Consider the following 13,725-nt stretch of genomic DNA (forward strand, 5'->3'; position numbering starts at 1 on the left):
GCTTAATATAATAAAACCTCTCTTTTGCGGTCACCGAAGGGGCAAAAAAATTCGTACGTAAAAGAGGGGTGACCGTTGATCAGGGGTTTGGAATGCATGCGTCTATTATGGAAGGGAAAAATATTATTTGACTTTAAAAGAAGGGTGACCGCATCTGAGGGGTGTACGTTAAGAAGGTTTTACTGTATTTTTATAATATCAGTTTTTCTGCCGCAGGTGGAATTTAGTGAATTAACAAAGCCGGTTATGCTGCGCTGCCTTTTCTTCACGATGTATTTACCACAAATGTAACAAATACAACCTTTTGATGCCATATTGGTGTAAAATGAAAGAACAAAATAAGCGTGTAATTACTGCTCACGAGCGACTGAAAATAGAGCGTGGCGAAATAGAACGACGAGTCGCTGATCATTGTTCAGTGAGTGGCGCCACCTATAGCATTATATTTCATATTTATTATCATTTTACTCAAAAATTAAGTTTAAATTCTAATAATAATGTGTTTTATTCTATCATATTTTACAATAATGTTATTAAACAGGTTCCCTGTTTCTTGATTTGTGAAAAATCTGTAGGTGAATTGTAGGGAAAAACAAATGTCATTTTTGTGATTAGCGTGCCGAGTTACTAAAAACATCTGCCATTTTGCAAACCCAAGATTCATGTTGGTTTGTGTTTATCAGTGAAAATTGTTATCTCGTGATGAAGACAAATCACAAACCACGTGATGCTCGACTTTATCATATCGATTAACGACGAGCAAAAGAGAAAAGGGAAATTCCCTCATTCTCTCTTTTATATTAAGTTCTTTGTAAAATTTTTACGCAACAGCGATTTTTTTTACATTTTCACAGATACTTCTAACAACTTCAGGGTGAGTTGTTTTTACTAATACAATTCATATTCCGAGGCTCTTTTTTTCTGTTCCAACGAAATATAAACTCACCAAAACGAATTTTTACTTGATACGAATTCAATATTTGTGACGTCGGATAACATTAGGAAAACATGTTCGTTTAGTTATGTCAACCCAAATGGAAAAAAAAAATCCGAATTCTCCTCTTCAAAATAAGTTTTTTCCTTTAAACAAGTTCAGTAGGGTACAGAGCTTCCCAATAACAGTTGAAAAGTCACCTTTTTTCCTTTTTTTGAATCGATTCCAAATAATTCGACAATGCATCACAACTCTGTAAAATTGATTGACATTTGTTTTCTATATGATCGTCTTCCTTTGTGACTAATTTTTAGTTTCCTTGACATCCGTATTTCGTCACAGGAGTGCCGCGAGTGTTTTAAATAGATCAGACATGTTTACTTCATCATAGATAGGACAGACCCAAAGCTCATAATCGTAAACCTTTTAGCAAAAGAACGGGTGGAAACAAATTTGCCTTCCGACACTGTATACAGTATGTGAAATTCATTCATTTCTTTTACTATTTTATGTAGAGTTATGTAAACAGTGTGACTGACTAGTATTTAATAGGTATGTATTAGCGTACAAAAAGGGGGGAAGTGTTCAACCCGTAACCCCCCCCCCCTTCCCTATTTGCAGTGAACAACGAGAAATTCACGACTCGAGAAGGAAAAAAATACGAATTAAACCCCTTGAGAAAATCCTGCGCACGCTATTTTATATGCTACGGTAAGTAATAAACCGATGATTGTGCATAATCACCACTCGTCTCAGTGAGTTTGATAAATTTGACTACATTTATCACTTTCATTGGAAATTATACATACTTTCAAAATTATGTTAGAAAGTTTGATAAGTAAGGAAAAATTTATCATCTCTCTTCTCTTCATTTAACCAGTTTGTTATAACTAGAGCCCGGAAGTTCAGCCAAAATGCCATATAAATGCCTTTTGTTGCCTATTTTCAAAGTTTTTTTTTTTGTTGTAAAAATGCCTTTTTTGAACTTTTTCGGCCATAAATGCCTATTTTAACATAGTTTTAAGTTTATTAGTGAATCTCAGAGACCATAATCTGCAAAACTTGGAGCATCTTGAGCATTGAAAACAAAGGAATTGCTCATTTTAAAAATTTCTAACTCTCGGTAGTCTTATCATCAGAAAGTTCCTCCCCCTTCCAGAACCCATTTAAACTCGAATGAGTGATCTGCAAGGGCGTAGCGAGTGGGGGGGGGGGACTTGGGGGTCTGGCCCCCCCCCCCCGAAATGTGAGAAAATGACTGAAAAAAGGGAAAAAGATGGCCAAATCCATTGTTCTGTCACTTCGGTTCCCCCCCCCCCTCCCCCGAATGAAATTTCTGGCTACGCCCCTGGTGATCTGAGAGATAGGGAACTTGGTGTTGAAATGCATTGGTTGGTGTTGCCAACTTTGCTTGGCCCGGATGGTGTTAGACGTGAATGGTTTTGTTTCACATGAACGCAGCCGATGTTAGAAAAGCAGAGAAAAATGAGAAATTGATGCTTTACCGTATGCTTCACATAACATGTCTCGCTCAGGCATTAAACTGCATTGTATATATGTATAGCTGACTGAGTTGACATGGCTCACATAAAGCGGGGTATGAGCAGAAAGGGCTCTGTGCCCCCCCCCCCCCCCGTTTTGATTTTATTATTTACACCATAAATGCACCTTTTTCGAAATTCCTCTGCGGAACTTCTTTTAACGGGGAGATCATTCGCTCCTCCAGGTTGGAAAACTGTAAACAACCATGGCTCTATTTATTTTACATACATTAGTATTCGATTAAATTGACCAGCGTAACCCTCAGGGATGTGCGACAGATGCGGCTACACAGGGCCCGCATATGTATGTGGTAGTATAAAAAAAAACTAAATTTCTTTACGACAAAGGAAAGAGAAAGTAGCTATATTTTTCAACTAAAGAAATGTGTAATGATTATTCCAAATAATACAACAAATAAGCGAGAATTATTCGCAACTCGCAGGAGCCCCACAGACCATTTTCTCTACGGGCTCCGCTTCTGCTAATGGTGGCCCTGGAATTGATATAATCTTGAGGGTCCACTAACATTTTATTTTGGGCATGAAATCAGTGTAACTTGTATAATAATGCAGTTATCATAAACTACAATTACAACAATAGACGGATTAAGTGCAACCAATTTTCCATCTAGTTTTTGGACCCTTAACGCTACATAGAGTTTTTAGTTATATTTTCTTTCTTCCATTAATTATAAATGACCTTTCTAGTGCCTAGTCCTTCGACCATTTTTAGTGCCTGAACTTCCGGGCTCTAGTTATAACCATAACGTAATACGTACGCTACGATCATTTCGCCATAAAAAAATTAAATAAAAATAAGTGCAAAAAAGGTGAAAACGCGAAAATTATTATCTGTAATGCAATTTGGTTTTCTTCACACTATCAACATGAGCAAACACAATCAACATTGCTGATCGTATTCATCATCTTAGAACCGGGTTTTTCAACTGAAGTGCCAGGGCACACTGATGCGCCCTAAAAACTTTTAAAAGGAATTGACCGATTCATTTTTGAAAAAGTCCAAAGCATAACATTAATTACACGAGTACTTACAGTGGCCATGGATTTTGCCTGTCCGAAATTAAACCTAGCGAAACAGATCTCCTATTCTAAGAACACATTGAGCTCAGATGAATGACAAATTATAATAAACAGAAACAAAAGAATAAAAGTTTTGTTTACAAGAATTTTAATCCTCTTAACCATAAAACACCACTATAAACTTTTTTAATTGCTGTCCTAGACTGAAGTTTATTTTATTTACACGTATATTTACTTCGCTTGACGTCCTAGTCATATCCCGATTTATGTAGACACAAGAGCCAACGAGAATAATTTATAATCACATTTATTTATTTACATAATTATTTACATAGATGCCTAAACCGCTAAATACGCTCTTTCGTCGAACAGTCAACAATCTATCTTTTTTGGCTCCATGGCCTTTTCACCCGATCTGATTATTATGTGTCACTTCATTCCACTTCCGACACACATACCATAGGATAAAACTAGAAATCCCAATTATAAATGTGAAATGCAAACAATTCAGTCAAATAAAAATGAGGGTTAAAAATGAACGCAAAAAATATGGAGAGAAAAGGTTGAAATTTAAAAAAAAACCCCATTAAATAACGGTGACTCATTGCTGCATACAACACTTAATATGTGTGGATGAATTTAAAATGCCAAAATTAAAAGAATATCATTATACATTTTACAAAATTTCTCGATGGCGCAACACTGTCCTATGTATGTTCTAAAACACTTCGTGGCAAACAGCTTTGATGAGCGTTTGTTACGGTGCGGCAGCAAAAAATTGATTCTAGAAAGTATAAAAGAACAATCAGTCCTATTGGTAATTTATGAAAGAATGAAAACAAATAACCACGTCTCTGTTGACGTGATTATGGATCTTGAAAAAATTTCTGAGATACGTACGAGATAACATCTTACTACTCCTACCAGTCATTTTAAAATAGACGAAACGTAAGAAATTATTCTGGATTGATCCAATGTTACTAGTATGATTGCTGTGAAAATAGATCCAAACAACAGCGTCACATTCTAATTTCGATCTAATCAAAGAGGAAATCGATCTTCTTAAAAAAAAAATCACAAGTTTTTCTCTTAATATAACCAATTTTCTTAAAGGAATCGGTATATTAGATATCATTGCTTTACTAATAGGAGCTGGTTATTATAGTACATAATCACCAGTAAATGTGATAAGTTCGCAATATACAGGGTGCATAGGAAAGTCCACTCGCAGCAAACTACTGGCGCACAGTTGATCCTGGAGGCATACTTCCAATTAGAAAAAGTATCCAGATAACGTGTGGACTTCAGATACGTCATTCATATTGCAAGGGGTTGTATAATTATTGAAATTAAAAAATAATTTCTAATTTTTGTCACCGTCCTAAAAATCCCAATTAGAAAGTTGTTCTCAGAAAAATCGCCAACGAAAAAAGCAAATACAAGGGAAATTCAAAACTCCTCATGCATTTCGACACGCTGTGGGTGTCGCCTTCAGAGGATAAAAAAAAATATCACGCTGACCGAGGATCCCACTTGGATTGGTTGCCAAATTTTAACTCTCAGTTGCTAAGCGGAAAGAAAAATATACGTCTGTCCACGTCAAACACCGTGACCAGAAGGAAGCTGAAAGTTGTTGCCTTGTCTCTTTTGAGGTCAACAAAAGAAAGCTCCACGTTTCTAACTGCAATATTCGCCAAGGTATTTGAATTCAAAAATCGTAGAAAAAGAGGGAAAGAACAATATAAACTAACGGAGAAGCTCATTCCATATACTATTCTTTCCAACTCTTTCTCCGATTTTTTAATTCAAATATCTAGGCGAATATTGCAGTTAGAAACGTGGAGTTTTTGTGATGGACTCAGAAGAGACAGGGCAAAAACTTCCCAACTAGGATTTTTAGGACAGGGTGATCCAATAAAACGCTTTTATTTTATTTTAATAAAATTATACAATCCATGGCAATATGAATAACGTATTTGATATCTACACGTTATCTGGATACTTTCTCTAATTGGAAGTATGCCCCTAAGATCGACGATTTGGCAGTAATTTGCGACGAGGGGACTCTGCATATGAACTAAATTCATCCAACTTACCAGTTACGCATACTAACTGGTGATAGCATAATAATCGGATTTGTCACTCTTTTACCCCGTAACATATATCTTTTTTTCTTTCGTAGTATACAGTACAACTATCGCTCTTGGGAACGGGATACTTGTCTATGGGCACACATACGCTGTTTCTTTCATATTTGAAGGGATTTCTGGAATTCGATCCTGAGCGTAATTGTAAGAATACATCATGGCCAAAGTACTCTTGTTGTTTTTGTCATTAATTCGAATTTAAATGGTGTGTTAAGCATTTCTGTGCACAAACTAGTTTTTTGCACAGAATGCTTAGGTTTTGCTAGATTTGTTTATTTTTCCATCATTTTTATATTAAGGTGGATTATAATTATATGTAAGGTATATTAAGAGATTAACCATTTTATGACATTATCTGTGATTATATATACTGCCAACGCTCGTTTTTACGAACCCGTACGGACTTGATAATTAGTTCATAAAATCGAAAGTTCGAAATGGGAGACGACGAAAAAAATCGACGGAAATACAAAATGAGTTATTCACTCACGATTATTTGACGATTTAAAAAAGAATCACTTATTTTTTGTTTGCTTCATCGTAACATTTTGCGGTAATTTCAGTAATCAATGATTTTAGCTTCCCGTCTCTCCATCCACTGGTGTCAGTTGAATTCACAGCTGCACTTTCTCCGCATGGTATTCGAAAAGTCAGGCCGTGTCTTTTCTTGAATTTCTGCAGCCACTCATCTGATCTTTTGAAATTCTTGAAGATTAACTTTGAGGCAAATAATTTTACTTCTTGTTTCAAAAAGTTTGTCAATTGAAATCTTTCATTTTCCTCAGCCAAGCAACAAGTGCCTTTTTGAACTCCGGAAATGTCGTTTTTCTGAAATATTTTGGGGATGGTGGAACGTCCCGAAGCTGGATCTACTTGACGCAGAAATGACTTCTTGCTGATCTTTGATTAGAGTGCTAAATCTACCTTTTGAATTCTCGTACGTTTTGACCATTTTTGTCTTTTAATAAGAGTTCGCACATTAATTTCTTTTAATATTTTTTTTCTCATTTACTGTCAAACACAATCTTTTCCGTTTTGTTGAAATTGTGAAGAAGTAAAGGAACAGCAGTTAGTCCGATCAAATTTCGACTCAGAAATTGCCGTATCAATAAACTAATGGATTATATCATTTCTCAAACCACCAGTTTATCCAATCATAATGCAAAAAAGAGCCAACGTATCTTCACTTCATGGTCAAACCTGCTAACAATCGAATGTGAATTTTCATGTTGGTAATGAGTCATCGCTGATGACAAATTGGTGGACACACACTCTCTACCTCCTCCCCCTTTTTCTGTTTTCTCTCAAAACACGTAGAACGTCCGAATCGAAATTTACCTTTGGTTACAACGAACCAGGAGGCGGCTGGAAAAATAAAATAACGGGGGAAAAAAATAGTGGAAGAAAAACGAGCTCGTAAAATAGAGCGAATTTTAACATTGCTCTATAACATTATGTTCGGGACAGGATCAGTTCGTAAAAAAAAAGAGCTTGTTCGTAAAGTGGAGGTTCGTAAAAAAAAAGAGCTTGTTCGTAAAGTGGAGGTTCGTAAAAAAAGAGCGTCGACTGTAATACTGTGCTAGTATCTACTGTATTGACTCAAGATCGTATATTAAAATCTGAACATCATCGATTTTAACGAAAAAAATTCCATATCCCTTAAATCAGTGTTCTTCAACCATTGGTCTGCGTTGCAAACATTTCGCCAAATTCTCAAATTTGCCACTACATGATTGAAGAGCTGGATTATCGAGCGGTAAAAAGAATGCTTCGAAATTTCTATTAATGTGAAAAGAATATTGTTCAGCCGTGTCATCGCAGCATGGGCAAATGAATGAAGCATGAATGTTAGCGTTGACATGTGCAACCCGAGAGGAGAATCGAATGGAAGTTAATGCAGCGCATTATATCATAGAAACAAAGCTAAAGCGACGAATATAAAATTTTTAACATGGGGGGGGGGGAGCAGCGGATGTCCAACTACTAGAACTACAGCTACAGAACCGCGAACCTTTATTTATATATCGGGGATAGAGCCTGGGCGGTGCACGGTATGAAATGAAATGTATATCGGGGTGCCGCAGATGTTCATTTGATTATATTTGTCGCACCACGGTCATTTTCTACACACGAGGGCTAATTAGACCAAGACCTACAATTTATCGCCGATTCCAAACGGCAGCCTTTTTCTTTTTAGACTCGCCGAGAGTGACGTCACTTATCCCAATTTTACCAATCGATGGCGCTATTACTCTGACCAATAAAACCGGCTACAAGACTAAAAAAGAACCACTGAAAAAGAAACAAAAAAAAATTCCGGAAATTTTGATGGCTATTGGTGGATGCCGTGGGGGGGGGGGGGGAAGGGAACACTCATATCAACGAAGAAATACGTTTCAAAGTGGAGAAAAATAATTTCCACAGAAAAAAAAGAAAAATAATTCCGGAAACTTGAAAAGGAGGACAGAAGGACGAATTTTCCGAAACGTGGGAGGACGCTTGAAATGACATCAAAAAGGAGATCATGTCCTCCTAAAGAGAGACGGTTGCTAACCCTACTCACGTGTATAATAATAATAAAGCATGCTATTGTCACCTACAACTCATGCGGCATCTACAAAATTGAAAAAACATACACATTGTACTGGGTTTGCCACAAAATATCCTACCACCCGTTAGTTTTAAGTTTACCTATATTCACATTCGGCACACAAAAAATTGCTGAAATTCTGTGGCAAACATGAAAAACATTGTGGTGAATGAAATTTATACCGGTATCATACCATACAGCCTATTGCTTATTCTCATACTGCGCACCGATTTTAACCCTTTACCGATTATAGAAGAATACTGGAAGGGCCATGAAAATAACATATTTTTGCGTTCTGAAATAGACTCGTCCAAATTTTTACTGCTCACTTAACCCAGGGCCATCTTAAGAGTATCATGGGCCTCCGGGCCAACTGATTTTTCTGAGGCCCTACCAAACAACTTCTCGAAAATTTCAACCAGATCTCATTCTTGGGAGGCCCTCTTCGCATGAGGCCTCCGGGCCGTGCCCGGGTGGACCCATGCCTTAAGACGGCACTGGATCCAGGAAGATGTTACGGAAGGGACGAATTGTAGAAGTTCGTTTGATGTTTGATCATTTCGTATTTTACGAGACACACAAATTTTCCCATATTATTCGGCTCTGTGAGGGAGCGGTCGTTCTCATTTCCTCCCCGAGATCCACACTTCAGAGAAGGCAGACATTTTTAACGACGAATGGAGCGGAGGCAGACATCTTCAGCTGTGAATGAAGCCGAGACAGGCATTTTGATCTGCGAATAAAGCGGATGCAGACATCTTCAGCAGTGTCGAAGAAGCGACGTATTGTGTAGGTGCAACGGATCATCCGATATTTTACGGGACAAACAAAGTTTCTCCTTGATATTCAGCTGTTAAGAGAGGAGTTTGCACCCCCCCCCCATGAAATTGTCCACTTGACTTCACCGGTCCACGAGTAGAAAAAGTTTACGAACACATTGCCTTAAATATTGTTATAACAAATTTTGAAGGATTTTTCCTTTTCACTTTGAACATGTGACGTGTTTCAGTAATATATAAGTATCCAGGAATTTTTATGGATATTGTTTATTCAAAAATCTTTTCAGGAGCGTATGTAAAAAAAGCCGAGCAACGGATAGAGACCCGCCGATGGATATCAGAGATATATCACAATTTTGTGAGAAGCTGTCAGACGTCATCATACACTACCAAGCGGCTCGGGCAAAATCAAGAATCGACTACGAGAGCTGGCAATCGAACAGACAAGAGCTCTTGGCCATGTTGACAACTGTTCTAGATGGGATGCGCGAACGACGCAAGAATGTGAACATAGCGAACATCACTGGCTCGTCGGTTAGTCTCGCTTCGGGAATAGCCTGTATTGGGGGTTTAGCACTCTCACCTTTCACGGCGGGTGCTTCGCTCGCCCTAACTGTAGGAGGTTTGATCGGAACTGGTGCGGGGACCATAACAACACTGGGTGCTGATGCGGCCGAATTCTTTTTGACTAAGGACGATTTGGCGAAAGTAACAAACGCTCTGGAATCGGACAGAGGAAGAAGCGAAAGTCTCAAGTGGTTGATGGAATATGCGCTCGAGAATGAAAGGAAGTTAACAACAATGCTTAAAGTAAATTTCGGACGTATGTTGGAGAAATACGAGCATGTTCTGGAAAGAAGCTTGACCGAGCCAGAGGAGAGAGATGCATTCGATCGAATAATGAACGGGAAGGGATGGTTGGATGATTATGCCAAGTTGCTGTCTTTATTCATAGAGGATGAACATTCCATTTTCGACGAACTACGCGAAATAAACGATATTAATTTCGACGGTTCTCATGCAAATCGTGTAAATCAAGTGATAAGTTCGCTGTTACGATCTGTAGCGAGTGGACTTCAATGCGCAAAGCTTTTTACCACTCTTCAAACCGGATCGATTGCTCTGAAAGTAGCCAGTAAAGCTCCCAGTTTTGTCAAAGGTGCTGTCGTTTTTTTCAGCATGATTCCCGATGCAATTAATATCGGCTTGAAAGCCAAAGAAATGATCAACGAAGAAGAAACGGAAGATATAAAGAACATGCGTAACCTCATCGAGAAACTGGAACAGGATACAGAGAACATAGTTGAATATTTTGAGTCAAGAACCAAAATTAAAAAAGAACGAATTGCGTCATGCGAGCAAGTACTCCCTTCAAATAACTGAAAAAAAAAAATGTATTCCATTGTTCATAATTTTTTCAACGACAACTAAATAGATCTTATCTATCCAAAGAATGGCTTCACAGCTTTTTTAAAATGATTATCAGCTGACCGATTTCGGTAGCGCAGGTCAAGGCCACCCTTAGCAGACGTGGGGCCCGGTGAGTAAATAACAGCAGGGCCCCTTACCGCCGATTTTTTTCTTCTGCGAGAGAGGGGGGAATCGAAAATTCAGAAAATGAAAATCATGCAAAAACGGAATAAACGCAAGAAATAATTTCAGAATTGCTGAAAATTAAGAATAAAAGAAAGAAATATTTCTATAACTCATGAAAATTCAGAATTGATGGAAGAAATTGTTACCGCAAACGACCGCACCTGTCGCACATCCCCCTAAGGGAAGGGCGGCTCTGGAGAAGGTTCGGCTAAAGGAAGTTTGATAGGAGTTCGTTAGCCGACAGGAGTTGCGGAATTATTTAAATTAAGAACACTCTCTCAATTGATGCTATACCAAATGCTAACTTACAGCGATCCTAAAACATTTATCCTTTTTCCTAGAAAGATAAAGATCAACGATGAGCGGGAGATATTTAGAATTATATTATATTATTATTAAATGAAAGATAAATATTTGTGATTTTTGAACCCTGACTGAATGGGAAATCAGAAAAGATGATTCATATATATTTCCCTTCTAGATGGCGCCATGAACCACATTGCTTCAGCAGTAACATTTGAATTACCAGCGAATATGAAAAAAAAAAAAAAAAAATTGATAGAAATTGATTGAACTTTTTACATACTTTGAAAATCAAAACAATAACCGCAGTGAAACGTACCGTAAACCACTGAAAACACAAGTTAGTAAATGATGCAGTACAAATGTAATATTAAGTCATGTTGGCAGGGCCAGCGGGCAAAGTGATTTTCTAGAGGCCCTACCTGACAAATTTACATGCTTACTTTCGAAAATTTTCGGATCTCATTTTTGTGAGGTCCCCCCCAACCTATTACAGCTAAAGAAGATCGTTCTGGAATCACGTCCGTTAGCCGAAACGCTATTGGTTTCTATGGAAAAATTGTTTAATTCGTTCTAGGAACTGCCAAAAATTTCAAAGTAACTTACATAAAATTAGAAGTACTGCAATAAAAACACAAATACAAACTAGAATGAAGGCTGAGATAAGCAACTTCACAACTGGATGAAGGGCGAATTTAAAGGAAGAGAAAAAAAAACCGGAACATCTTTTTTATGGCCCCCACATCCTGTAGTGGGGCCCCTCGGTCAGACTTTCAACGGGCCCATTCTGTAGTTAATTTATAGCATGAAAAAGCAAAAAAATGATGATAATCATCCCGGGTCTGTCAGCCCCCCCCCTATGTGGGGGCCATGATCTTTTTATTTAACACCATGAATACTATGCAGTCGGGTTTATGAATTTTCTTTTAACATAACAAGCAATTACACAGTAGCAAACTTCACGTCAGGTTCACAATACACGGACATGCACATTCAAACATTTACCAACTTGTTAGAAGTTTTGCCGAGAAATGTAGACGAGGTGTATGCGTGGCCATGGTGAAAAAAAGTGCAGAAGCCCAAATTTATTTATGAGGACGCCGACACGTATTTCGGGGAGGGGGGGGGGAATCCCCTCGTCCTCCCCGCTATGACTTTGTGTGAGGTGATTCTCTCAGACACATGCAGATAAAAAAGATACGTTCCTGAAATGCCCAGATTATTTAGTTTTATATTAAACCTTACCGCAACCACATTGAAACCATCTATATAAGTCTGAAGCATCTTTGTTTTTAATTCATTTTCTCTTAGCTTAATCATTTATTTCACATGAAATGATTAAAAATCTTTTTCTGTAAGAGAAAGAGAGAAGTATCTGGGAAGATAGGACTTCAGAGTTGGAAATAAACCATGGCTCAAATCTCATTGGAAATACTCATTGGATTTATTTTGATAGGCATCAAAATTTAGCTCTGATGTGGCTGTTTTACGAGAGATGGTGTATCCATATCAACTAATATGTTCATTAGCCGAAACAGAAAAACGTCTGGGGAAAAAAAAAACATGCCTCGTCATTAGCCAAGGTATGAAATAGTATGTCTGCAAACTACAGAAAAAAATTCTGAAAAAAAAAACAAACAATTTAAGAGGAGCTGATATTTTTTATTCATTAAATCTATCCAACGTATGTCTTTTTTTTCTCCTTCTTTTGCACAAAAATAAATTAACACTCATTAGCAAAACAAACATATCCAGATGAGAGAGAGAAAAAAAAGCTAATACTGTGGAAAAATAACATGGTCTGCATACAGACATGTAGGTCAAAAACAACCTTTAATTTTTAATTTAAAATTCGGTAATTTCAGTTTTTCACATAACTTTGTCTAATTTGAATTACTAAACCACATTTACACAAAATTGGCTATTACCACACTGCATAGCCTCGCACGTTCTGAAATTGGGTCCATAGACTAGGGTCTTTGGCTCCAAGCTAAGCTTCTTCTAATAAAAGATGTAAAGATGCATAATGTTGAAATGTAACTTTAGTTAACATAGATATCGCTGCACAAGTGTGAAATTTTAAAAATAAAATTTTGAAGAGGACGCAACAAAATCAGTGAAGTTGTTTAGCTACTACAGAAAGAGTTTTAGCAAATTTTAAACCAATAGTTAGTGATTATAGGTAGCAACAAGAAAGAAGAAATTCTCATTTTGGCCTTGATATTTTATGAAACTTGTAATCGCATTTCAAGTGTGATGTCATCGTGTCAATAAATGAGACAAGGCTACTGTATGACTGACATTTTTTAAATTGATGAAAAATGACTATCAATTCATTTCGGGCAAGGCACAGCTTGTTTCACCACATGATTATGACTTCTGATGATACACAGAACAGTAAAAACTAATGAAACTGAATCATCATTAGAAGTTGAAGATCAAGACATATTTTGTTTCATTCAATTTTTTTTTGACATTCAGTGGTAAATATTTGTCAATCTAGATTTTGCCTAATAGTCACTTGGTTTATAAGATCACCTTTAAAATTCACTATAGTAATCTTATATCTGGAATTCATTATGCTTATTTCATGCTAGGTTTCAAGTCTTTGCTAGTTGAAAAGATTTGGCATAGCCTGCCTGCATACAGACAATTGCAAATTGGCTGATGTTGGAAGTCTGGCAAATATCAAAGAGACCAACCAGACTTCAGACTGGCTATAACATATATACTATAGGAAAAAGTAACACACATACACAACCACAGTGAAAACATCGTTTCAATTATGAAGGCT

The 13,725-nt window shown here is 37.2% G+C and overlaps 1 protein-coding gene across 5 annotated transcripts; it reads left to right on the top strand.

Annotated features, from left to right (window-relative positions):
- Nucleotides 1–739: 739 nt before the first annotated feature.
- On the top strand, nt 740–13,220 carry LOC149086588 (uncharacterized). Of its 5 annotated transcripts, none has more exons than XM_089230959.1 (4): nt 777–874; nt 1,277–1,409; nt 5,699–5,807; nt 9,320–13,220. In XM_089230959.1, the coding sequence occupies exon 4, from the start codon at nt 9,363–9,365 to the stop codon at nt 10,413–10,415; it is 1,053 nt and encodes a 350-aa protein (XP_089087085.1). In that variant the 5' UTR covers nt 777–874; nt 1,277–1,409; nt 5,699–5,807; nt 9,320–9,362; the 3' UTR covers nt 10,416–13,220. The 5 variants fall into 5 exon arrangements, with proteins under 5 accessions (XP_089087082.1, XP_089087084.1, XP_089087083.1 ...); XM_089230961.1 differs by lacking the exon at nt 5,699–5,807 and adding an exon at nt 6,449–6,600; XM_089230958.1 differs by lacking the exon at nt 1,277–1,409 and having other exon boundaries at nt 754–874.
- Nucleotides 13,221–13,725: the final 505 nt, after the last annotated feature.

Source organism: Pholcus phalangioides, unplaced genomic scaffold, assembly GCF_987345545.1.
Source record: "Pholcus phalangioides strain wild (caught in Gottingen) unplaced genomic scaffold, Ppha-v1.0 ptg000004l_1, whole genome shotgun sequence".
NCBI lineage: Eukaryota > Metazoa > Arthropoda > Arachnida > Araneae > Pholcidae > Pholcus > Pholcus phalangioides.